The following is a 27,815-nucleotide window of genomic DNA, read 5'->3' as shown; positions in this document are numbered from 1 at the left end:
CTCAGTGAAGAAGAAAGAAATTATCATGGAAGTATAGGAAATATAAGTAGTCTGTTTTTCTTGAATTCAAGTGACTTTCCTCTTCAAAACTTCTAGATGAGCTAGAGATCATTAGATTTAAATATAGTTTTTCTCTTACCAAATTTCTTAGCAGCTGTGGCTTTTATAAGAATTTGGAATGATGAGAATCTGAACTTCGTAACATACAATGTTGGGTTTTGAATATCATTTTAAAAGGGCAAACCTCTCAGATCCTTAGTTTTTTTTTCCACCAGAACCTTAAGATTTTTCTATGCAGTTCTCAAACTTGAGAATATTTTTTCTTTAATTCCTCTGGTCTGAGGTTATGCATAATGTGTGATGTTTTGGAAAAGGCCGTCTAAAGTCTTGTATTCAAAGTGTAGTCAGTGGACCAGCAGCATCAGCATCACTTGGGAGTTTGTATGAAATGCAAAATCTGGAATCCTGGGCCCCTCTCCAGACCTGCCAAATTTACTTTCAAACAAGCTTCCGAGGTCATTTCTGTGCTTCATCCAGTCCTTAATCCACTGTAATCTGATCTTTTCTTCTTTCTCTTCTTTTCATACTACTATATCTGTTCTGCCCCAGGGCCCCAATGTCCTTTCATTGAAGAGCAGCATTTGGAACCTGTGTGTGTTTGAACAAGATTTTGGAGAGCCTCTGCTTTCCCTCTGTGTTTGTTTATATTTGGTCACAATGAGCATGCTCAGCTTTGACTACTCCTTTCTTCTTGAAATGCTCTTCTGCTTTGCCTGGATATTATCATTTCTAATTTTCGTTCTATTTCTGTCTGGTCTTTCTCTGTGTCCTTAAGCTCGTCTTTCTCTATGTGCTAAGTCGCTTCAGTCATGTCCAAATCTTTGTGACCTGTAGCCCACCAGGCTCCTCTGTCAGTAGGATGCTCCAGGCAAGAATACTGGGTTATTCCCAACCTAGGGATCGAACCCTCATCTCTTATGTCTCCTGCATTGGCAGAAGGGTTCTTTACCACTAGCACCACCTTTCTGTACCTAGCCAGTAAATTTGGGAGTGTCTACCTTAGCTCTCTTCTCACTTAGCACCCATACTTCTCTAGACAGTATTGTGCTCTCCCATGACTTCTTTCATCATTCATGCATTCAGCAAGTGTTTATTGAGGCCTACACTGGTGCCAAGCATTCTACTGTGTGCTTGAAATGCAGTCATGAATACTATACCTTCTTAACTTGGAAGAGGCAGACAAGAAACAGCCAATTTCACTTGAGTGTGTTAGTGATATAGGCAGTGTGATCAGGGAACACAAAGAAGATGCACACTTGTGGGGAAGTCTGGTAAGACCTTCTGGAAGAAATGTTTAGATTGCTTTGGATTTAGATTTCTTTCCCCTTGTGTGTTTCATCGCATTTTACACTCAATGTATTCATAATAATTACAATAACAAAAGGAAACTTCTACAATGTCTATTTTTCATTCTTTATTATCTATTGTATCAGTCAGGGCAGGCTATGCTATGCTGTGTAACAAAAATAATCATAATATATTAGTGGTTTAACAACACTGAAAGTAAGTTTCTCATTTGCAGCACGTGCTTTACAAGATGGCAGGGGGGCTGTGCTCATTCAGGTCACTCAGGGACTAAATTGATGGACTAGCCATCATCTTGAACCTTGTGGTTATTGTGTCAGAGAGAAAGAAAAAGAGCCCTAGAGGTTCTTTTTTAAAAGTATGTAATGTGGTATCATTAACTAAATCACAATGCAGTACATTAAACCCCCAGAATATACTCATCTTATAACTGGAAGTCTGTACACTTTGATCAGCATCAAAGATGTCAAGAGACAGAGAATGAGGGCAGAGAATGTAAACCAGCATGTGTCCTAGTAGAATGGGAGAGAGTTGGAAATATTTGATGAATAACTCAAATGACAATCATCCCACCTCGGTAAATATCTTTACCCATAACTCAAACTGGAAACATTTAAGGGACCTCTGATACTTTTTGTTAAGTTCTTATAATTTTGCCTCTGAAAGTTCTCTCTCAAATGTTCCCCTTGCTCTCACTGCTTTTGCCTTGGCTCAGTCCATCTTTTTTCCCTTGGACTATTGCAGTAGCCTTCTAACTGTCTGCTAGACTTAGCCCCTTTCAAGCATCACTGTTGTCTGAGTGGTCATTTTAACATTCTACCCCATTTAAGACCCTTCAGAAGTTCTCTATCATGACAAGATAACTCCAAAGCTTTAACAGGAATACGCTTCACAGTCTGGCTCCATTTCCTTTGCTCTTGTCAGCTCCCTGTGTGCTAGCCGTGTTTAGTTACTTGCTGCTCAGCTTTTGCATATCCCCTTGCTCTATCTAAAAAGTTCTCTATTCCTTAATGCAGGAAATTGTTTCCCCATAAATGCTTGGCTCAAACCTAGAAAATCCCTAATTATCTTTTAAGATTCACATGGAGGATCATTATCCCCTAAGAAATCTTTCCTAATTTTCTCTAATGGAATCTCAGCTTCTTCTCTAATGGAATCTCAGCTTCTTCTCTAATTTTTGTCAACAGATTGTCATATGCATATCATTCTCAAAGCATTTGTTTCATGGTCTGTATTTTTACATACATACATGTCTCTCTCAGCTAATCTGTAAACATCTTGATGAAAACCTCTAACTCAATTTTGTGACTTGCTCTCAGCAGAGAGTAAATACATCGCTCCTAGAACATAGAAGATGCATGCTTGTACTCAGTCCTTAGGTCCTGTCTGACTCCTAGAGACCCCGTGGACTGTAGCCCACCAGGCTCCTCTGTCTATAGGATTTCCCAGGCAAGAATACTAGAGAGGGTTGTCTCCTCCTCCAGGGGATCTTCCCAATCCAGGGATCAAGGCTGCATCTCCTGCATTGGCAGGCAGATTCTTTACTGCTGAGCCATAAAGGTATTACCACATGACTAGAAATGTTAAAGCTGAAGCTCTAATACTTTGACCACTTGATATGAAGAGCTGACTCTTTGGAAAAGACCCTGATGCTGGGAAAGATTGAAGGCAGGAGGAGAAAGGGACAGCAGAGGATGAGACGGTTGGATGGCATCACCAACACAATGGAGATGAGTTTGAGAAAACTCAGGGAGATGATAGACAGGGAAGCCTGGCATGCTGCAGTCCATGGGGTCACAAAGAGTTGGACATGACTGGGTGACTGAACAATAAGAGATATAAGGATAAGGAGTTTATTTCAAACTCATAGGAAGATAAATTTCTTACATGCTTATGATGGTTGAGTTTTTTAACTTGTATACCTTGTCCAAAGTGAAAAGCATGTGTGACTCTCTGAGTATGGGTATATATCTTATCCCAACTCAATTCTTGGGCTAAGTTAATGTAAGCTTCAGTTTTCTTCTCTCTGAAACTTCATCAAGAAGGGTTAATTATAGCATCTGTATCATAGGATTGTTGGAAGTCTAACTAGTAAAGATACTTAGTCTAGTGCCTGTATTAGTTTTGTATTGCTGCTGTAATATTAATGTTGTAATGAAGCTTAAAATAACACAAATGTAGTAGCTTAGAGTTATAGAGGTCAGAAGTATAAAATAGGCCTCATGGGATTAAAATTAAGGTGTTGGTAGGTGACTCTGGGGACCAGTCTGTTTTCTGCCTTTTCCAGCTTCTAGCGTCTTCCTACATTCCTTGGTTTGTGGCCCCCTTGCCATCTTCAAAATGAGCAATGGCTCATTGAGTCTTTATCACACTGTTATAGCTCTGACATGCGCTTTCTTACCTTCTTCTGTTTATAAGGACCCAGTGAGTACCTTGGGTTCACCTAGATAGTCTAGGATGATTTCTCCATCTCAGACTCCATAACTTACATTTGCAACCCCTTTTGCCATGTAAGGAGTGTGAAGTAACCTATGCCCAGGCTCTGAGACTTGGGATGTGGACATCTCTGGGGGAGCATCATTTTGGATGCCAGTGCTCAGTCTGCTAGATGTATTGATAAGTGATCAGTAACGCTTGGTTTTTATTATTGGAATTGCAGACCATTTCTTAAACATTGTGCTTCCCAGGTAGCTTAGTGGTAAAGAATCCACTGTCAGTGCAGGAAATGCAGGTTTGATCCCTGAGTCCTAAAGATCCCCTGGAGGAGGAAATGGCAATCCACTCCCCTATTCTTGCCATGGACAGAGGAGTATGGCAGGCTATAGTCCATGGGGGTTGCAAAGATTCGGACATGACTGAGCATCTGAATGCTCCTAAACATTGTTAAATAGAACTGTGTTATAGCTGAAACACTTTTGGAACATACAACCCTGATACAGTGTGGCCTTCTATTAATAACTTAGCATGAAAGGGCCACAGTTATTTTATTCTAAAATAGGGTTAAGTGATTAACTTTTGAAAATTTCCTTAGTCATTTTATTATGCTGGGATACATTTAGAGTAAAAGGAAATTGGCATTTATTTATAAGTACCTTATAGCCCTAAGGGGGCTTCCCTAATTTGTCAGTTGGTAAGGAATCCGCCTGCAATGCAGGAGTCTCTGATTCGATTCCTGGGTTGGGAAGATCTGCTGGAGAAGGGATAGGCTAGCCACTCCAGTATGCTTGGGATTCCCTTGTGGCTCAGTTGGTAAAGAATCTGCCTGCAATGTAAGAGACCTGGGTTTGATCCCTAGGTTGGGAAGATCCCCTAAAGGCAAGGCTTACCCACTCCAGTATCCTGGCCTAGAGAATTGCATGGACTGTATAGTCCATGGAGTCGCAAAGAGCTGGACTCGACTGAGCAACTTTCGTTTAAAGCCCTAAAAAAGACTATTTTACTTCTATTACTATTACTGTGCAGTAATGACTAACAGTTACTGAGAACTTACTGTGTGCCAGGAACTGTTCCAAGTGTTTATGTGTGTATTGACGAATACAGCCCACTGAGGAGAGATGCTTTTACTTTCCTTATTTTGCGTCAGTTGAGACTTTGCCCAGAGTTTCAGGGCTGGTGTGTACTAGCGATGGGATTTAAACTCAGGTGGTCAGGCTTTAGAACCCATACTTTTAACCACAGCACTATAAAAATAGGAATGTGGAGAAGGATGTGGCAACACTCGAAGAATGAACACTCTACTCTGGGCTAATAACTCATAGCATTTTTATAGCTCATCATGGTGTAGCTTGAGAGTGTTTAGTTTTATGAATTCTATTTTTTGTGCTTTGAAAAAAAATGCATAATAGAGGGCCAACTGTGAGTTGAGAGTCAGTTTCCAGAGATGCTTGAAAATATTGTCTAGTGAGTTCAGGCTTTTAAAAACAGGTCCTTTAAGTTTGTTGTCTCTGTCTGTTGTCTTTCTCTTAAAAAATATAGTTTAAGGACATTAGCTGCAGCAACTATCATATGTCATGTGTTATCTTTTTTTTCTGTCAACTTGCTTTGATGTGGAGAGTTTAAGAGCCAGGAATCTGCCTTTTTTTTTTCTTTAGAAAGTTGTTATTCAAGTCGTGTTTCCTGAAAAAGTCAGTGTTTGCTGCTGCTGCTGCTGCTAAGTCACTTCAGTCGTGTCCGACTCTGTGCGACCCCATAGACGGCAGCCCACCAGGCTCCCCCGTCCCTGGGATTCTCCAGGCAAGAACACTGGAGTGGGTTGCCATTTCCTTCTCCAATGCATGAAAGTGAAAAGTGAAAGTGAAGTCGCTTAGTCGTGTCTGACTCTTAGCGACCCCATGGACTACAGCCTTCCAGGCTCCTCCGTCCATGGGATTTTCCAGGCAAGAGTACTGGAGTGGGGTACCATTGTCTTCTCCAAGTCAGTGTTTACAGAATATTTTAGAGTAAACATGTTATTAACACTGTCAATACTGTGGCTAGGTGAAAAACTTAAAGATGATTAATAAGGCCAGTCATTACAAACAAAATGGTAAGAACAACTGTTGAAGTATTTTGCATGATAAGGAACCCGATTTAAGTGCATCACACAAGGATATGACTGAGGAACTGGCATGTGTTCAAAGTATGTTAACGAAGATGGATACTGATCATAGGGTTAGTGCGATAAGTAAATTGACTTTACAGACCTTATATATTCATCACAGCCACATTAGTGGAAATGACATGTCATGTGCAAGAACATCTCTTTATGCCAAAATTAGCAAAGAACAGAGCAAATTAGTAAATTAAAAATAAAATTGTATCTAATTAATTAGTAATTTTTTGCATGAATGTAATACGTATTTTATAGTGATCAAGTCTATTGTATACATTTTTATGATAAATTCTAAATCACTTTGAAAATCAGAATCAATTAAATGAAGTCTTCTCTTTCACCTACTGCATTTAATATTTACTCGTAATCACAGACAGTTTGGGGAGCGTTACCTGCACCACATGGTCATGCTTTAGCTTTTATACTCCACTGTTTTATTTAGAGTCCTTTGGCAGATGAAACTGTTGACCTTAGTTAGCTAGAAAACAGCTGCTTTTCTATTTTGATTTGTAGTTAATGTTTTCCAAGTGTCAAGCACATGTAGAGAAATTTTTTCCATAGACTGATATTAAACATTTTATTTATATTTCTTTTATTTTTAATGGTCCATGAGCTGTTTAGAAAAGTGAGAGCCAGTTAGAGCATTCACTGTAAATGCTTTTAGGGAAAAAAAAAAAAAAAAAAACTCCCTTGGGTATTTGTATAATGGATCAATATCATATTCATTTATTTTAGTGGTATACTCAATCAGAGAGCTGTATTCTGGAAACACTCTGTTGTCTATTTTGACTACGTTAAAAATACATGATCTCTTTCAAAGTTTTCAGATTCTCTGCCTAAAGCCAATGCTAAAGGATTCCCAACAATCTTAGGTTGGGCTCTTTGTTTTGTTCATGAGTAAATACCTTGAGAAAGTGACCAGTTGATAATCTTATTTTAATGCCTGTTTCTTATCATCATGTTTTGTAGTTTCTGGTCAAAGACAAAGATGAGTTAGTTTCTTTTAGTTTTGTTGGAATTGCAGTTATTTTTTGGATTTCAGTAAGTCTTGGTAAATGGTGAGCCCTCTTATTTTCACTATCTACTGAGTGTAGTTCATGGAAAGCTAGTGTCAAACGTGGAGAAATAGAAGGCTGGAGGTATGCTGGCGCTCTTGTCCTCTGTGGCAGGTAGAGATGGAGAGCTGTGTCCTGGGTACAAAGTAGCATAAAATGATGTGTGAAATTTAAACACCGTGATAGCAGGAAGGAAACACTAAGATTCCCCATGTTTTATTTGTGGCGAGTCTCAGGTGAGATGGGCACTAGGAAACCTGGGTGGAGACTCTAGTTTCTAAACCTTTAGCTCTTGAGAAGCGATAGTCTCCTCACAGGGTTATGTGATTTATGGTAGAAGAGATTATGCTTGTTCCAATGATGTGGGTGGATTTGCTGGCCATCATCTTTCTCTTTGCTTGCCCAAGAGGGCAGCTCTAGAGTTTTCCTAATATGTTTTTTTTTTTTTAATAAATACCTCTAATAATGTCTTAAAATATCTTTTTTTGATCTTTCAGGAACATTAAAAAAGGCCTATTTTAAATCAAATGGGAGTGAACCTTTGGTCACTGATAGTAAAGTCCACGTGTCTGATGTTATTCTTAATACAACTTATAACGACGAGAGCACTGTGACATCTGCTGCCCATCCCACCCAACACATTCCAGCCTGGACTATGGATGCTTCTCTCTCAGCAGACCAGAATCACAGGAACACAAGTAAGTCTGAAGATGTTGAATGCCTGGGCCCTTTAACATCTGTGGAATCCACAGGTAGATTTTTGAAGCATGGCGACTGATGCTCTTAATTCACAATCCCTTACTAGTCACACAGCAAAAGCTCTGTTCCCTTATCTGGCAAGCATAGCTGAGTGTCCTCTTTCTAAACATGAAATACCATCAGTTCAGCCATCCAGATAAGGGGACAGAAGTAAGAAATAAAAATGTACCAGTGCCATTCAATGCTTTTGAAGCATAAAAATCTATGCTGCTTGCATTAGTATAATGGTGTTGATTTTCTCACCTCTGAATGCTTGTGCCTCTGCTTTAAAGTTTTAGGTTACTTATTTTGAGATGGTTAAGTTAATAAGTAAATTAAGTTACTTATTTTGTTATTGGTACCTTGTAGCAGGTAGCCCAATTCTATGGTTCTAGGTATTTTCACTGTCAGCACCTTTGCCTTAGACATCTTTGCTACAAACATTTCTGCCTCCTAATTAATTGGTTATAAGTTAATTTTGTCATAAAAGATAAAACAATGAAAAATAAAGGACATTTAAAAAGATTTAATAAAACAAATTAACATAATTTTAAAAATTTCATGGCTAAATAAAAAAATTTTGAATACGTTTGAAATATGTGTAGATTCATGGTGACACAGCACAAATAACTGATTTTGTGAGTTGTACCTGGTCTTCAAAGTCTTCTGTTTATAGTATTTTTATATACTTATTTTTTTTTTGGCATGATCATTTCTCTTCACTTGGCATTGGGCTTTTCCTTTTTTGCTAAAATTTGTCCCTTCTTTAAGAGAGGCATCAGTCTCCAAATCCTAGGATGTATATTTGTAACTGAGTCCTGTATTGCATTGTGAAAGTCTTCTACAGTGTTGTATGTTCTTGGCATAGTGTCACATGTTTGTTGATAGACTTTCTGAAGTTCTATGGAAAATGTGGGTTCAACTCTGCGCCACTGAGGTCCTCAGCCTCCTCTCCTCCAGTGTAGTGTGTTTCAAAATAAGAAACCATCTTGAAGCAAATCATTGTCATCTCTCAGCTCAGTAAAGCTATCAATATCATCTCTAGCTGAAAGAAATGCTAACACATTTCACTTCGTTGAAAGCATATTGTCAGGCCCCGAATTGTCAACCATTCGTTTATCTTTCATTGCAAAACTGGCATACAGTCAGTCAGTTACATGTGAAAATGTCTGCGACAGAGATGCTTATAGTGAGAATACCAGGCACACGGTTCTGTAATTGAATGCCGAGGAATTTGAGGCTTATCCCCTCATTCGTTTTCCAGGTGTCTATATGTTCTTTCTTGTTTCCCTGTTTTCTCAGCTGTGACATTTATTTTACTTATTGACTGACGAATAATCATACCTTGAGGAAAATGGCATGTGCAAAACTTCTATTTGAGGACAGACGGAGGTATTTGTCAGTTATTCCAGAAAAAGAGCTGGGAGGGAGAGAGGGAAGACAGAAAGTGTGGAGTTGGGTCTGAGATGGTGGCAGGTGATATGCTCTGGAATGTAACTCTGTCCCTCTCTAGTTCTTTCAGGAAAGTTCCTAACCTTCTAGAATGCTAGTGGGAGTGGATTAGTATGGAAATGACCCAGTCAGTACTCATACATCATAATCAGAGCTCAGTCACTGGTAAAAGGTTTCTCTGCAATGGTCTTGATTTTTACTTTCTGCCTCCTAAAACAGTGTTGTGTGATTGACAAAACCCGTTCATCCCTGATCACGTTCCTGTTTGTTGCTACCTCTTTCATCAAAACCTCCAGGGGAGAATCACATCTTGGGTCTAGGAAAGAGTATTTACTTTCATTCTGAGCCAGGAAGGGAAGGATTAAGCTGACTGTTAAGCTATCACAGTATAAGTTTGCCAGCATCTGAAGAAAAGCAGGATTATTCTGTTTCTCTAACCCCAAAGAGTCAGAATGTTTGGATTCTACGGGGTACCAATAGATGTTAACTGTTTCCTATGCTTTGTGTTCAGCAGTGATTCCTACAGATTCATATTCATTACCTGACAGTAATACTGCAAACCCAAATTATGCCAGGTAAATTGTATTTTTCTTATGAGTTTAATTTTGAAATTTTTAATATTTTGGTCATGTCTTAAACACCTCATTATTCTTAGTACTGTGTTTTTCAACAGAAGGACAGAAGTAATTTAAGCAAAAATTCAGTCCAGTTAATGTGGTTACAATGATAGTAATTGGTATTTTGAAAGTTCCATCATTGTTAAGATTCAAATTGAGGTGACAAACATATCCTGAAGAGTAAAGAAACATATGGTCTTATCCTTGTCGCTCAGTTTGGAAGTTTGATGGGAGTCTGTTTGACTCATTTTCTCTTCCTATGGCTGGAACATTGCTTGAGAATATGAACATAATTTGACATGTAAAGGAAATCCAGGTGAAATTAAAATGCTTAATTGGAGAAAGGTCAAAACCTTTGAATATGTGTCATTCTGTGTTCTTAATGTATTTGACTGTTAGCCTTGAGCTGTACTGTCTGATAATAAAGATTCTCAATAGACTATCTATATTAACTAAAATTATTTACTGTAAGGGATTTGATAGTTTATCATGCATTTCAATAATATCACTAGCCTGTGAGTATCAAGCTTTGGACAGTTTTGGGGACATGTTTGAATATTTTCTCTGTGGTTCTTTTTTTAAAACATTTTATTGAAGTATAATTGATTCACAATGTGTTAATTTCTGCTGTACAGCAAAGTAATTCAGTTATACATATATATACATACTTTTCCATATTCTTTTCTATTATGGTTTACCATAAGGGTATTGAACATAGTTCCCTGTGCTATACAATAGGACCTTGTTTATCTCTCTGTGGCCCTTATAATTAATAAGGTATACAGGACAGATATATACACCGTTTTTCAAGGTATGAAATTGAGGCTTAGGGAAGTCAAGTTGATGTATCCAGTGTCACTTGTTTACAAGTCAGTAACCATGGAATTGGGATTCAGATCTTGGGGCTCCTGGACCGGTGTTCTTTCAGGAATATCATGCTTCCTTATTTAATTTCACTGCTTTCTTTGCAATAGCAGGAGCATTTCTGAGCAAATTTTAAGGTCTAGGAGAGTAGAGAAAGTAATCTGCTTTGTTTACTGCTTTATTGCCCATGCTCAATAAAATATCTTTTCAATGAATAAATAGATAAACTACAGTCACTTCAAAAATTTAATACCTGATTACTTTTATTGGTAATGCCTAATCACACTTTTGTATTTGGTATCTGTTTAGTCAATTTTACTTAAAGTATCATTTAATGCTGTGTATCTCTATTAACCGGAGAAGGCAATGGCACCCCACTCCAGCACTCTTGCCTGGAAAATCCCATGGATGGAGGAGCTTGGTGGGCTGCAGTCCATGGGGTCGCACAGAGTCGGACATGACTGAGCGACTTCCCTTTAACTTTTCACTTTCATGCATTGGAGAAGGAAATGGCAAGCCACTCCAGTGTTCTTGCCTGGAGAATCCCAGGGACGGGAGAGCCTGGTGGGCTGCCGTCTCTGGGGTCGCACAGAGTCGGACACGACTGAAGCGACTTAGCAGCAGCAGCAGCAGCATCTCTATTAACACATAGCAAAGAATTTCCTTTTATTCCTTTAAAAAATTATTCTCTAATTAAAAGTCCTTTTAAATTTCTGGCATATGTAAAAGCTATTTGAGTCTACTTCAGTCCAAAAATACAGTGGCTAGACATTCTGTCCTATCCAATATCCTGGGTAGAAAAACAAGGGGAGAACTCCTGAAAAAGTACCAGGAAATAGCCTTTCCTAAAGACATTTTGTTTTGGGGGTCCTTAATATTATACCAAAGCATAGAATACTGCAGTTTGTAAAATTTAACCAGAATACCTCCTATGTTACACTATGCGGCAGAGTTGGGCTTTGTAAATGTGAAATGGGCTTTGTGTGACATCTGTTACATTTGGAGTTTCATCAGTTGCATTTTGAAAATCAGTTGTAATATAGAAAGGTAAAAGGCCCACAGTTATCTTTCATGCTATATTTCAGCAAGGGATTTTTCTAGATTTTTATTTTCATCTTTTCTTCTTATATATTATAAATATTTAAGCAAGGATATATTGAGTTTTAAGGAAAGGGAAAACTCTTTTACCAACCAAGAGCATTTGGGTTAACAGTAATACGGCACAAATAAAATAACCTACAAGCTCTAATTAGGAATTAGTGACAAGAGTGGGCTAATGTGCTGAAAACATATTTTGTTCTCTTAGTGTACTTTTTGTTGTGTGTGCACTAAGTCACTTCAGTTGTGTCTGACTCTTTGCAATCCCATGGACTGTAGCCCCGCTAGGCTCCTCTGTCCATGCGATTCTCCAAGCAAAGATACTGGAGTGGGTTGCCGTTTCCTCCTCCAGGGGATCTTCCCAACCCAGAGATCGAACCTGTATCTCTTATGTCTCCCGCAGGCAGGTTCTTTACTGCTAGCACCACCAGGGAAGCCCACTCTTACCTGCTCCTAAATCTTCTATATCAGGTGAAAAATCATCATACTTCTCATTCACTTAGAAAAAATCTTTTTTGAGGTATAATTCACATACCATAAAATTTGACCTCTAATATATATAAATCAGGTTGTTTTTTTTTTTTGCCATGTCAATTGGCTTGTGAGATCTTGGTTTTCCAATGAGGTATTGAATCTGGGCCATGGCAGTGAAAGTACTGAGTCCTAATCACTAGACTGCCAGGGAATTCCTAATAATTGCATATTTTAAAAATGTATTCACAGAATTGTGCAACTATCACCACCACCTAATTTTAGAATATTTTCATCACTGCAAAAAGAGATGCTGTATCCATTATTGCCCATTTCTCTTCTCCTTCAGCCTGTATCTGAAATTAATCTACTTTCTGTCTCTATAGATATGCCTGTTCTGAATATTTCATATAAAGGGCATCATGAAATAAATATGTGGCTTTTGTGACTGGTTTCTCATATTTTTCCTGAATTTGGGCACAGCGCTGGCCTTCTGGTTTCCCAGGGAATATGTTGGAGCTTTTCAAAGGCCCCTTCAAACATCTCATTCCCTAGTTTTTCCTTTGAAGTGTTTTGGTCAATCTGTATCCTTGCCGAAGGTAACTATGATGTTAAACAGTTACCATAGATTGTTTTCAACTAGTACCCTGAGGATAGAAATGTTTGTGAAGAGAAAGCTCTGAGTTAAATCAAGTAAAGACAAATGCTGAGCATGAATCCTTTTCAGGGAGCTTCTAGACAAGTTGAATGGTGACAGTTCTCTGGAGACAGCTTTTTGGGAAGCTTCATTCTTCCCCCTCCATTTCCTTCTAGTTTGCTGGTTTTCACAGTTACCAGGGTTGTGAAGCCATTGGTTTTCAAGGCTTCTGTGGACCTGAGGAGAGGGTGATGTGAATAGGGCAAGTTGGAATGCTACAAAGTTCTTAGTTCTCACTGTGATTCCACCATTTTTCTGGAAACAAATGTTCCTCTAATTAATGCAGACCTTTAGTTAAATTCCAAAGTTCTGAAAAATATGATTTTTGACATTTTTCCCCAGTGTTTTTATTGCTTTTATGGAGAAACAGATTTTTGGAGGATCTTACTGTGCCGTCCTGGAACTGTTTCCTAACCCTGCTTTTATCTTCCTTATCTACTCTGTTGCTTCTTTTGCATGTCCTCCAACATTGACAGTTGATTTTTCTTCTTTTTATGATGAATAAGTATGATCACATTATATATTATTTTTAAATGGAAGATCTTCTTCTCCCCCTTTTTTGAATAAATCACTTCACTTCTTCTTCCTTTTGCATCATATTACCCTATTTCTGCCCACAGTTAACCCATGTTACCCTAGTGTATATGATTTCGTGATTTTCTCTGTGCTCATACAATCATATAAACATATATACTCAAATGTGTATACAGAATAACATATACCCTGGAGTGTTTCTGTCTTGAGAAATGGAATATTTCGTGCCATATCAGTAAATGAAGGATGTCACTGTCACAGTGGGTGCAGCCACCACCCATGGTGAGTTGCTAAACCCTGAAGGAACTCAGGAAGGAACGAATACCGGCTGCCTAGCAACTATGAGACTGTAGCCACTCCGTACAGTGAGCCCTGAGGAAACACAGGATGTGAAAACACAGGGCACCGGCCCCATAAAGGTGAGGTGCATGGGAAAGGAATGATTTCAGTGAGCCCAGACTCTTGCATTTTCTCATACATAGAAAAGCACTAAATTCCTTAACTAGACATCTGGTTTTCTTTAATTAACAATAATCTTTTGACATTCAGACTACCTGCTCTTTGTTGGAAAACTCCTATATAATGCTGAGTCAGACATGGGACTGAGCAGCTAACACTTTCATGCTTCTCCACCTCCGCACCTCATCAGAGCAGTTCTATTAGAGTTACTTGAGATGCTACCTCCTAGGCTTGAAGTCCTAAAAATTCCTGCCAAGTAAAACATAACTTCCAACTTTTAGGTTGTGAATATTTTTTAAGTCTAACTCATTTTTGTTTTTCAAAAAATGAGATCACATTTATTACATACAATTTGATATATAATGTTTTTCTCACTCAAGAATACTTCATGTAGGACTTCCCTAGTGCTCCAGGGGTTAAGAATCTCTCTGCCAATGCAGGGGACACAGGTTTGATCCCTAGTCTGGAAAGATTCCACATGCCACAGTGGCGCTAAGCCTGTGCACCGCAACTGCTGAGCCCATGCTCTAGAGCCCATTCTTCACAATAAGAGAAGCTGCCACAGTGAGAAGTCTGTGCACCACAACTAGCCCCAGTGCAGCAACAAAGACCCAGCACAGCCAAATAAAATGAATTTTCAAAAAAGAATACTTGATGTAAGTATCTCCAAGACAGTGATTTAGCTCTAATTCATTATTACAACGATCAAATGACATTCTCTACTGGCATTACACCATAATTTATTTCAACCATTCTCCTAACAATGACATTCACCTTATATACATATTTTTCTCCTCAGTGAACTATATAGTCTCTCTTCTGAAGATAAAATGACTTGGATCATGACAGTGAAACAACAGTGATTTATTAACACTGATAACTCTGTACCAAAATGCCCTAAACACCCACTCTGAATTTGCTGAGTGTAGAAAGTTTATACACCATTCAAAAACCTTAAGCTTATTCTTTCTTCCTAGTTTTCTGTTTTTAACACAGTATTAGCTTGAAAGTGAGTTCTGCAAGAATATGAAGCTAAGAGAATCAGAGCAAGATCTGAAATTATACTTGGATGACTCTGCATTAGGAAGCTATCCAAACGGGTAATATGGGGAGTTCAGTTCAGTTCAGTTCAGTCGCTCAGTCGTGTCCGACTCTTTGCGACCCCATGAATCCCAGCACGCCAGTCCTCCCTGTCCATCACCAACTCCCGGAGTTCACCCAGACTCATGTCCATCGAGTCAGTGATGCCATCCAGCCATCTCATCCTCTGTCATCCCCTTCTCATCTCATCCTCTGTCATCCCCTTCTCCCCCTCCCAGCATCAGAGTCTTTTCCAATGAGTCAACTCTTCACATGAGGTGGCCAAAGTACTGGAATTTCAGCTTTAGCATCATTCCTTCCAAAGAAATCCCAGGGCTGATCTCCTTCAGAATGGACTGGTTGGATCTCCTTGCAGTCCAAGGGACTCTCAAGAGTCTTCTCCAACACCACAGTTCAAAAGCATCAATTCTTCGGCGCTCAGCCTTCTTCACAGTCCAACTCTCACATCCGTACATGACCACAGGAAAAACCATAGCCTTGACTAGATGAACCTTTGTTGGCAAAGTAATGTCTCTGCTTTTGAATATGCTATCTAGGTTGGTCATAACTTTCCTTCCAAGGAGTAAGCGTCTTTTAATTTCATGGCTGCAGTCATGAAATCTGCAGTGATTTTGGAGCCCAAAAACATAAAGTCTGACACTGTTTCCACTGTTTCCTCATCTATTCCCATGAAGTGATGGGACCAGATGCCATGATCTTCGTTTTCTGAATGTTGAGCTTTAAGCCAACTTTTTCACTCTCCTCTTTCACTTTCATCAAGAGGCTTTTTAGTTCCTCTTCACTTTCTGCCATAAGGGTGGTGTCATCTGCATATCTGAGGTTATTGATATTTCTCCCGGCAATCTTGATTCCAACTTGTGTTTCTTCCAGTCCAGGCATTTCTCATGATGTACTCTGCATATAAGTTAAAGGGGTCTAATTTAGACATCCGAAATCACATAAAGTTCCTTCTTTTCCCCTGACATTTTCTAATCCTGCCAGAGTGGAATCCTGGATGTCTTCTTTATATTCTTTGGGGGTCATTTTTGCTGTCCTTAGAGTCACGTACCCACCTCTGTAGATCACTGACTGTAGGTTATTGTGCAGTTTGGAGGGAGAATCTGTGCTTATATGTAAATGTGGATGTGTCAATGGCTTATCATTCTTCTGTTGTTTCTTGGACAGTATTTCTCTATCTGGAGCCTGAGGAACCTCACATGTTTTCTGGGGGATCAAAGAATTCTCTATAAGAATTTCTTAAATGTAGCCTTCTATTTCAATGATAAGTAGTTAATGTACACCTATTCTTGATAACCTGGATAACTGTCTTATAACAAGTACTGATTTGAAATTTTGGTGCCTATATTTGAGCTTCTATTTATGATAAAGTTGCTGCTAAGCTTTATTTCTTAGACATTTGTCCAGCCATTAAGAAAAGAACAGAGGCAAGTTTGAGAGTCTTCTCAATTGTGGAACTAAAGTATATACTGGCTTGTTGTACAAAGGATGCCTTTGTGGCAGTTAAAATAGAGGAAAACTGACTTACTCAGTGGGGATACATGGTAGCATAAGCTTCCTAAATACAGGAAAACTTGTGCTTTAGGAGTTAGCGCCATATTCATAGTATTTTATCAGAGCTGTTGCTGCTGCTGCTAAGTCGCTTCAGTCGTGTCTGACTGTGCGACCCCATAAGACGGCAGTCCACCAGAGTCCCCTGTCCCTGGGATTCTTCAGGCAAGAACACTGGAGTGGGTTGCCATTTCCTTCTCCAGTGCATGAAAGTGAAAAGTGAAAGTGAAGTCGCTCAGTCGTGTCTGACTCTTAGCGACCCCATGGACTAGAGCCCACCAGGCTTCTCCATCCATGGGATTCTCCAGGCAAGAGTACTGGAGTGGGGTGCCATTGCCTTCTCCTTTATCAGAGCACTGTTAACATTAATTTATTAATGTAATTAACTTAAATCTTACTAGTTTTGTAGTTTCATTTCTATTTAATTTATATATATTAACTTTATTTCATGTTAGATCTATAGGTATAAAGGGGTTTATATTTAATTTTTATGTATACCTGCATAACTTTCTCTCTGTGAAAAAGCCTGTACAATTCTTCAGCTTGTGAGATACTGCTCTAGGGTACCTGAATTCTTGCTATTTGTGACATATTCTCTGGAAAAGCAGTGATACTCTACAGCAGAGCTTCTTAACATTTTTGTGCCAGGGACTCCTTTGACAATCTGGTCAAGCTTATAGTTGCTTTCTCAGATAATTCTTTGATGCTTAAAGCATATCACACAGAATCATAAAGAAAAGCAATTTTATGAAAATCTAGTTATCAAAATATAAATATAAATTCATGATATAGTAATACATGAGTTTATTTTTTAACACATTAAATAATGATATGTAGCCTAGGTCAATAACTGTAATTTTATAACATGGATGAACATACATAATACTTTGAAATGTCTGTAATAAGTCTATGTTGATATGAAAACAGTTACGATGTCTAATTTGTTTTTCTGATTGTTGTCTACATTGATAATTTAAGTAAGCTAAATTTCATTTGAAGCTTATTGGGAATAGAGATAATATTTTTCTCCTGTCCAATTTCTTCATAGACAGCAATTTTCTTCTAACGAAATATAGTTGTTTTTTAATATTGTTTGAGACATTACTTTGCCAACAAAGGTTCATCTAGTCAAGGCTATGGTTTTTCCTGTGGTCATGTACGGATGTGAGAGTTGGACTGTGAAGAAGGCTGAGTGCCGAAGAATTGATGCTTTTGAACTGTGGTGTTGGAGAAGACTCTTGAGAGTCCCTTGGACAGCAAGGAGATCCAACCAGTCCATTCTGAAGGAGATCAGCCCTGGGATTTCTTTGGAAGGAATGATGCTAAAGCTGAAATTCCAGTACTTTGGCCACCTCATGTGAAGAGTTGACTCATTGGAAAAGACTCTGATGCTGGGAGGGATTGGGGGCAGGAGGAGAAGGGGACGGCAGAGGATGAGATGTCTGGATGGCATCACCGACTCGATGGACATGAGTTTGAGTTAACTCCGGGAGTTGGTGATGGACAGGGAGGCCTGGTGTGCTGCGATTCGTGGGGTCGCAAAGAGTCAGACACGACTCAGCGACTGATCTGATCTGAAGGTGTACAGCGAAGTGATTCAGTTGTGTATATATATATATGTATGTAAATATGTATATATTATTTTTGATCTTTTCTATTATAATTCATTATGTTATAGAATATAGTTGCCTGTGTTATTCAGTAAATCCTTCTTTATTTTATATATGGGAGTGTGCACCTGTTAATCCTATACTCCCAGTTTATCCCCCTACCCCTTCGGTAACCATATGCTTCTTTTCTATGTCTGTGGATCTGTTTCTGTTTTGTAAATAAGCTCATTTGTAATATTATTAGATTCTACATATAAGTGATATATAATATTATCTTTGTCTGACTTACTTTACTTAGTATGATAATCTCTTGGTCCATTCATGTTGCTTCAAATAACATTACTTCATTCTTTTTATGTCTGAATAATATTCCACTGTATGTATGTGTGTGTGTATGTATGTGTGTGTGTGTATATATATATATATATATATATATCACATCTTCTTTATCCATCCATCTGTCGATGTACACTTAGATTGCTTCCATGTCTTGGCTGTTGTAAATAATGCTGCTTTGAACATCGGGGTGCACATATATTTTTGTATTAGAGCTTTCATCTTTTCCAGATATATGCCTGGGAGGGGGATTGACAGCAAAAATTTTATGCGTGAAACCATTGATGTCTTTGGATTATAATTAAGAACATATGCTTTAGAGGAAATTAGTGTTTTTTTTTTGTTTGTTTGTTTTTTTAGTATGAGAGAGTCTGAGATCTGCCTAAGCTACTTCATTAGGAATTTGCTACTTTCAAAATTTACTGTAGTCATGACCCTGGACCCCATCCCTTATGTGCTCTGCTGGCCACCAATGTTAGACTCCAAGCCTCAAGTATAGTTGGTTGCTCTCTCCATATACTAAATTATATTCTTTAGGCTTAAAGAACAGTTATGAGATTCAGACATGGGTTCTGGCTACTATCAACATCCAAGCAAGAACAACTAAGCATTTTAAATAATTTTTGCCTGCTTATCTGGTTGGCGTGGTAGTGTTCTAATAAAGACCTCCTTAATTTTTAGGAGAGGGAGAAAGGAAATTTGAACATAGGGATGGACTCCTTTTTTTTCCCTCCCCACTCTCCTTCCTTTTTCCTCATTCCATCTGTAGAGGACTCTGTCCCTGGGATGTATTGGGTTCCTCCCAGAGAGAGCAAACTCAGTCTTTGCAGAACTAGGGTTTTGAAAGGGATGATGGAACAGTGCCTGGTTCATTCTCCTTCGGCTCCAGTCCTTGGTTCACTCTCCTTTGGCTACAATCCCATTCCTCCCATTGCAAAGATTTCTGGGCAAGACTTCCAGACCCCTTCTCCAAAATGAATCCTGCAGTCCTCCGCAGTGACATCTGCCCGCAAAGGTAATGTGCCTATAATACTTTATTACAGCAAACGAGAGTTAGAGTTAAATTGCCACTTCAAAAAGGCTTTTGGTTCCTCTTCAGGAACAACAGCCCCATACATTTGATCCATGTAGAGAAAAAAAAAGTAGCATACTGATAACAGCATTACGAAAACAGTCCTGATCAAATCCAAGGACAAAAATGATCTTTTAAAAGCCAAATTCGCATGTAAAAGTTTTATTTCAAAAGTGTGTAATTTAATTTACTCCATGATTCTGAAAGCAAATTGGCACTGTATGTATTCTTTTGCCTGAATCGCTCAATTTGCTATCTCAGGTTTCTAGTCTTTGTACAGCTGTGTGTTGAGAGCAAGAAACCCATCAGCAGGAATCTGTTTGCTGTTACTTGTGCCTTTGGAGACTATGCCTTTTCACTTACTTGTAGTTGAAATGAATATGGTAATGACTTTTCCAAGCCAAAAGCTTTGCATCAATTTACATGTGATGCAAACCATTCCTTGTCTCTTAGTGTTAACGTATTTTATTTTTTGCTGCTGTGCATCATTAATACTTGCAGGAGGTGTTTAACTGATAAAAGTTACAGTACTTGTTTGTGATTATTTTAATTGGTGTAATCTCATTCTGACACCAGCGTACCAAGTCTTGTAAGACACCAGTATCTTACAAGCTTTGTGAGACATCTCAATTTCTGAGAGGCTATGTTAATACTAGGAATCGCCATTGGCTCTTAAACAGCTATTTTTGGGTGCCAAGCTCTGAGGTTTGGTTCTGTAGAGTATAATGGTGGATCAGATAGAAATCCTGTCCTCAAGTAGCCAAGTGTCTAGTAACTGCCTTGAGACATGGACATTTTATTTATAACCTGAGAAATTTATAAGGGAGGTTAAGAGAATAAAGAAGACTTAATTCATTTCAACTGTTAATTCTTTAAAAGACAAGATTGCTAATTCATACCACTTTTTTCTGTAATAAATCTTTCTTCGAAACATCATCAAATTTTATTTACAGTTATAAAAGTTTTATTTACAGTTATAAAAGTTTTATTTTGAAGGTCTGTCATGGATTTTCCATTTTTAATCAGATTATACTGTTTCATTCTTAGATTCAAAAACATAATATAATTTTTAGATACATTGAATAGAGTCTTTTGTTATCAGTTTTATGGATGGCCCACTATGCTTTTACAGGTAGTAATGAGAATTTTGCATGCTAAGTCGCTTCAGTCGTGTCCGACTCTGTGTGACGCCATGGACGGAAGCTCACCAGGCTCCCCTGTCCACAGGATTCTCCAGGCAAGAATACTGGAGTGGGTTGCCATTTCCTTCTCCAAAATGAGAATTTCATCATCTCAGAAAATGGGAGATCTGGAATTCTATAATTCTCTCCTTGAAATTGCTTTCCAATTTTTCCATTGTTTATTAAAGGCAGAGGGTTAGTTTCTTCTGTGGTTATACATTCATAGATACACACTAGACAAAGGCCTCTAGGATATACGTTTCAGAAGAGTGATGATGATCAGTCTTATGGTTATTAAGCCACAGACCATGTTACCATATTATGTGTCCTTGAAAGTCAACAAAAATGGAAAATGTTAATAGGGGAGGGTTGGTTATGGGAGGGAAAAGAAGACCTAAAATCAAAAGTCTTTGCTTGTTCTAGAGTTTGGGGCTTGCCAAGTGGTCATATTGTGGCTGACCATAAGAGGCAATGAGACAGGTGAGGTAGTGAGACGTGGGGACACCATCAGTATTCAGTAGGGACCTGTCACCCCTTCCTCATCTATTATTCCTCCTTTTTGGAATGGGAAAGCCCCCCCCCATGCCTGTCCCCCCTGTGCCTCTCCCCCAATTTTGTTTTAGAATCACATAATTTGTCTAGTTTCACACATTGATAGCTGAAGAGGAATTTTGCCTGAGGATCAATTATATCTTGAGTCTCACCCATATTTAGATGATTTAGATGACATTTAGATGAGACTTTAGATTTCTATGTGTATGTGTTTTCTCTTCCTTATGATTTCCTTTTTATAAAAAAAATTATTTTAATTGGAGGATAATGGCTTTATGATGTTGTCTTGGTTTCTACCATACATCAACATGAATCAGCCATAGGTATATATGTTCCCTCCGTATTGAATCTCCCTGTCACCTCCCACCCCAACCCACCCCTCTAGGTTATCACAGAGCACCAGGTTGAGTTTCCTGTGTTATACAGCAACTTCCCAGTAGTCATTATTTTACAGATGGTAATGTATATATTTCAATGCTACTCTATCAATTCATCCCATCCTCTTCTGCCCCTGCTGTGTCAATAGTCTGAGTTAAGTCTTCATGTCTGAGTAAGTCATAAGTCTCTGTTTGAGTAAGACTTTAGATTTTGATGCTGAAATGACTTAAGACTTTTGAGCTGTTGGGGTGAAGTGAATACATTTACTTGTGGGAAGGACAATGAGTTTTGGGGAGCCAGGGTTAGAATATTATCAATTGAGTGTACGACAAACCTAAATAGTGTATTAAAAAAGCAGAGACATCACTTTGATGACAAATGTCTGTATAGTCAAAGCTATGGCTTTTCTAGTAGTCATGTACAGATGTGAGAGTTGGACCATAAAGAAGGCTGACCACTGAAGAATTAATGCTTTTGAGTTGTGCTGGAGAAGACTCTTGAGAGTCCCTTGGACTGCAAGGAGATCAAACCAGTCAATCCTAACGGAAATCAATCCTGAATATGCATTGGAAGGACTGATGCTGAAGCTCTAATGCTTTGGCCAGCTAATGCGAAGAGCCAACTTAATGGAAAAGATCTTAATGCTTGGAAAGATTGAGGGCAGTAGAAGAGGGTGACAGAGGATGAGATGGTTGAATGGTATCACCGACTCAATGGGCATGAATTTGGGCAAACTCCAGGAGATAGTGAAGGACAGAGAAGCCTAGTGTGCTGCAGTTCATGGAGTCTCAAAGAGTTGGACATGACTTAGTGACTGAACAACAACATTCCTCCAATATTTCATATATTGAGGCCCTGGCCCCTGATATACTTGTGATCATTTGTATGTCTTCCCTGGAAAAATGTTTATTCAGGTCCTCTGCCTATTTTGAAATTGGGTTATTAAAGATTTTTGGGGGCTGAGTTGGATGAGCTCCTTATGTATTTTGATTATTAATCCCTTTGCCAGATATATGATTTGCAAATATGTTCTCCTATTCCATCCATTATCTTTTCAAACTTTTTAGTTTGATGTAGTTCCATTTGTTTTTTTAGCTGTTGTTGCCTGTATTTTGGCATCTTATCAAAAAAATCATTGCCAAGACCAATGTCAAGGAGCTTTTTTCATGTTTTTTTCTGAGATGTTTCATGGTTTCAGGTCTTACATTTACATCTTTAATCCATTTCAAGATTCCATTAGGTAGTCTTATTATTATATTGGGGTTTTTATTTTGGAACTGTTTGCACATTTTAGGAGAAAACAAATAAGTATTTATATTCATGATTTTAGGAACCAGCATTTTCAACATAAAAGAGGTATAAATATAAAAACAAATTAAAAACCTGTAACCTAAATGCAGATGACACCACCCTTATGGCAGAAAGTGAAGAGGAACTAAAAAGCCTCTTGATGAAAGTAAAAGTGGAGAGTGAAAAAGTTGGCTTAAACTTCAACATTCAGAAAACGAAGATCATGGCATCCTGTCCCATCACTTCATGGGAAATAGATGGGGAAACAATGGAAACAGTGTCAAACTTTATTTTTCTTTTTTTTAAATTTTATTCATTTTTATTTTTAAATTTTATTTTATTTTTAAACTTTACAATATTGTATTGGTTTTGCCAAATATCAAAATGAATCCGCCACAGGTATACCTGTGTTCCCCATCCTGAACCCTCCTCCCTCCCCATACCATCCCTCTGGGTCGTCCCAGTGCACCAGCCCCAAGCATCCAGTATCGTGCATCAAACCTGGACTGGCAATTCGTTTCATACATGATATTATACATGTTTCAATGCCATTCTCCCAAATCTTCCCACCCCCTCCCTCTCCAACAGAGTCCATAAGACTGTTCTATACATCAGTGTCTCTTTTGCTGTCTCGTACACAGGGTTATTGTTACCATCTTTCTAAATTCCATATATATGTGTTAGTATGCTGTATTGGTGTTTTTATTTCTGTCTTACTTCACTCTTTATAATAGGCTCCAGTTTCATCCACCTCATTAGAACTGATTCCAATGTATTCTTTTTAATGGCTGAGTAATACTCCATTGTGTATATGTACCACTGCTTTCTTATCCATTCATCTGCTGATGGACATCTAGGTTGCTTTCATGTCCTGGCTATTATAAACAGTGCTGCGATGAACATTGGGGTACACGTGTCTCTTTCCCTTCTGGTTTCCCCAGTGTGTATGCTCAGCAGTGGGATTGCTGGATCATAAGGCAGTTCTATTTCCAGTTTTTTAAGGAATCTCCACACTGTTCTCCATAGTGGCTGTACTAGTTTGCATTCCCACCAACAGTGTAAGAGGGTTCCCTTTTCTCCACACCTCTCCAGCATTTATTGCTTGTAGACTTTTGGATTGCAGCCATTCTGACTGGTGTGAAATGGTACCTCATAGTGGTTTTGATTTGCATTTCTCTGATAATGAGTGATGTTGAGCATCTTTTCATGTGTTTGTTAGCCATCTCTATGTCTTTGGAGAAATGTCTATTTAGTTCTTTGGCCCGTTTTTTGATTGGGTCATTTATTTTTCTGGAGTTGAGCTGTAGGAGTTGCTTGTATATTTTTGAGATTAGTTGTTTGTCAGTTGCTTCATTTGCTATTGTTTTCTCCCATTCTGAAGGCTGCCTTTTCACCTTGCTAATAGTTTCCTTTGATGTGCAGAAGCTTTTAAGTTTAATTAGGTCACATTTGTTTATTTTTGCTTTTATTTCCAATATTCTGGGAGGTGGGTCACAGAGGATCCTGCTGTGATGTATGTCAGAGTGTGTTTTGCCTATGTTCTCCTCTAGGGGTTTTATAGTTTCTGGTCTTACGTTTAGATCTTTAATCCATTTTGAGTTTATTTTTGTGTATGGTGTTAGAAAGTGTTCTAGTTTCATTCTTTTACAAGTGGTAGACCAGTTTTCCCAGCACCACTTGTTAAAGAGATTGTCTTTAAGACTTTATTTTTCTGGGCTCCAAAATTACTGCAGATGGTGACTGCAGCCATGAAATTAAAAGATGCTTACTCTTTGGAAGGAAAGTTATGACCAAACTAGATAGCATATTCAAAAGCAGAGACATTACTTTGCCAACAAAGGTTCATCTAGTCAAGGCTATGGTTTTTCCTGTGGTCATGTATGGATGTGAGAGTTGGACTGTGAAGAAGGCTGAGCGCTGAAGAATTGATGCTTTTGAACTGTGGTGTTGGAGAAGACTCTTGAGAGTCCCTTGGACTGCAAGGAGATCCAACCAGTCCATTCTGAAGGAGATCAGCCCTGGGATTTCTTTGGAAGGAATGATGCTAAAGCTGAAACCCCAGTACTTTAGCCACCTCATGCAAAGAGTTGACTCATTGGAAAAGACTCTGATGCTGGAAGGGATTGGGGGCAAGAGGAGAAGGGGACGGCAGAGGATGAGATGGCTGGATGGCATCACTGACTCAATGGACGTGAGTCTGAGTGAACTCCGGGAGTTGGTGATAGACAGGGAGGCCTGGCGTGCTGCGATTCATGGGGTCGCAAAGAGTCGGACACGACTGAGCGACTGATCTGATCTGAACCTTAATTTTGAGTCAGTAATGTCAGTATAAATTCAATATTTTTTTTTCTCTTTTAAAAATATATACTAGTTTATCTCAGTTTACCACAAGAAGTCTTTAAGAAGTGGTAGCCCATGAACAATGAACACATCTGATGGCTAGTTATTGAAGAATTGTATTTTTTTCCAAAAATTAGTATTTATTAACCAAATGTTATGTGTTTTTTTTTAATTTTTACATTTTATGTTCAACATTCAGTCTTAAAATGAAAAGTCATTTTGACATTTTTTTAACTATTAAACTTACTTAGTTTATATTTTGATATTCATGATTCTGATGTCATAATGAGATACAGTTTCCCTTTTCATATGCAAACTAACTTACTCCTTCATTTCAGGAAAAAAAATATAACATCTTTCAAGTCTTTTCTCTTCCACTTTTGGGTTCTTGAATTCAGAACATTTTTTTTGTTGCATTGTTGTCTTCCTTATGTTTATCTTCTTAATTATGCTCATAATGATTATCATTAGTTTCTTTAATTTTTACATACTATTTCTAAATATTCTTAACATTAAATTAATTTTTTTAGTATTACAAACTCATTTTCTTTTATTCCAGCCTTTTTTTCTTGTGTCTTTATGTTCCTGTTTTGATAAACTCATTTTCTTATTGCTTTCTTATAACACATAGCAGTTTTTAAAGGTCTGTGTGTTTTGTTTTTGTATTATGTTTTCTTTCCTTTGGATTTTTAATCAATCTTTTGTTCTTCTTCCCCTTCTTCCTCTTAATCCATCCTATGTTGGATAAATGTGCAATCATTAAAAATAATGTTGTAGAAGTATACATACTGATATGTAGAAATGTCAAGACCTATTAGTAAATAAGCAGGCTGTTAAATAGTATGCACATTGAATATGTACAATGAATTGTAATGTTAAATATATTCATGTTAAATATATATGATATATATTTTGAAAGAAAAAGACTAGTAAAATAAGTCAAATTTTAATAAGTATTGCAGTATATACCCTATATGAAAACCCTTAAGTAGATACTATTCATACCCCCATGTTACAGTAAAGAAATGAATGTTGAGAGAGTTTAAATATCATCTGTAAAGATAGTAAGGAAGCTGGCAGATGTATTTAGGTTATTTGACTTCAGTGATTATATATATCTAAATTTTTGCTGTGGTTATTTCTGAGTTGTAGTACTATAGGTAACTTCTTTTTAAGAAAACAACTTTTTAAATTTGGCTACACAAGGTCCTAGTTGGGGCATGTGGGATCCAGTTCTCTGACCAGGGATCAAGGCTAGGCCCGCTGCATTGGGAGCACAGAGTCTTAGCCACTGGCCCACCAAGGAGTCCCTATTGTTAACTTTTTATATTCTTCTTTGCACTGCTCTGTATTTCCCATATCTTTCACCTTTCGCAAGCACTTATGGCCTTATAATAAAATAAATATCTACTAAAGACTCTAAACAATAGTATGTACTGACTAAATAGTGATATCACCATAAGTCTTTAAAAATACATTTCCACTTCTGCTTACCTCATTTCATAGCTAAATTGCATAGATAGTTTTGCATATGTTATTTAATATAAAATCTTAATTGATTTACATAGGATATGGAAATATAAGAAACAAATATAGCTTAAAATTCTGAAGTCAGATAATTCAATAATATGATTTAAGTTATATCATTTTCTCTCTTAGTTCCTTTGTGCATCCAAAGTATAGGGTTTCTTTCTTTTTTTTTTTTTTCAAATTTCAAAATTTGGAGGACACTTTTATTTTTCTCTATTGTTGAGCAAATAAGGCAGTAAGCCCTAGGTTTCTGGTTTCTATAGGAACAAATACTGTAGCCAATGGTACTCAACTTCCAAAATTTTGAGACAATTTAAAGAAATCTTTAAACAAAGAAGGCTCTTATACTTTTTTTCAATATTATAAGAGATTTCAAATATACATAATATAATAATCACCATAACTTCTTACATCCTGCTAGTAATAACTTCTTTCTGGGTACTTTTCTTTCTACTACTTCTTTCTGGGTCTCTCCTTAATTAAATATACTCCTTGGAAGTTCTTTCAGTGGAATCTTTCTAGTTTTTGTCTAAAATTACCTTATTTAACCCTCAATATTATGGTTTAGTTACAGAATTCTAGATCAACTTTTTTTTCACCCATCAACTTAAAAAAATTCGTTTTACATTTTTCTGTACTCTTGTGATGCCATCAGAAGCTTTAATGCAAATTTAATTTTTATCTCTTTGTAGGCAACTTGCATTTTGTCTTCGGAATCTTAAAAAACATGTTTTTTTTTTTTTTTGCATGTTCTGGTTTCACTAAAGTGAATATATTGTAGATTTCTTTTTTTAAATTGAAGTATAGTTAATTTCGGAGAAGGCAATGGCAACCGACTCCAGTACTCTTGCCTGGAAAATCCCATGGAAGGAGGGGCCTGGTGGGCTGCAGTCCATGGAGTCGCCAGGAGTCGGACACAACTGAGCGACTTCACTT

The 27,815-nt window shown here is 37.8% G+C and overlaps 1 protein-coding gene across 3 annotated transcripts in view; it reads left to right on the top strand.

The window, feature by feature from the left end:
* Positions 1 to 27,815, top strand: part of CORIN (corin, serine peptidase) — a 309,411-nt gene that overhangs the window by 57,807 nt on the left and 223,789 nt on the right. For all 3 annotated transcript variants that reach the window (XM_005207933.5, XM_024993569.2, XM_002688245.6), the window contains exon 3: positions 7,509 to 7,709. In XM_005207933.5, coding sequence (XP_005207990.1) covers positions 7,509 to 7,709 — 201 coding nt within the window. The remainder of the gene's footprint in view (positions 1 to 7,508; positions 7,710 to 27,815) is intronic.

Source organism: Bos taurus, chromosome 6 (genome assembly GCF_002263795.3).
Source record: "Bos taurus isolate L1 Dominette 01449 registration number 42190680 breed Hereford chromosome 6, ARS-UCD2.0, whole genome shotgun sequence".
Classification (NCBI taxonomy): Eukaryota; Metazoa; Chordata; class Mammalia; order Artiodactyla; family Bovidae; genus Bos; species Bos taurus.
Note: the sequence above shows the minus strand (reverse complement) of the source record. Positions and strands in the feature narration are given on the sequence as shown.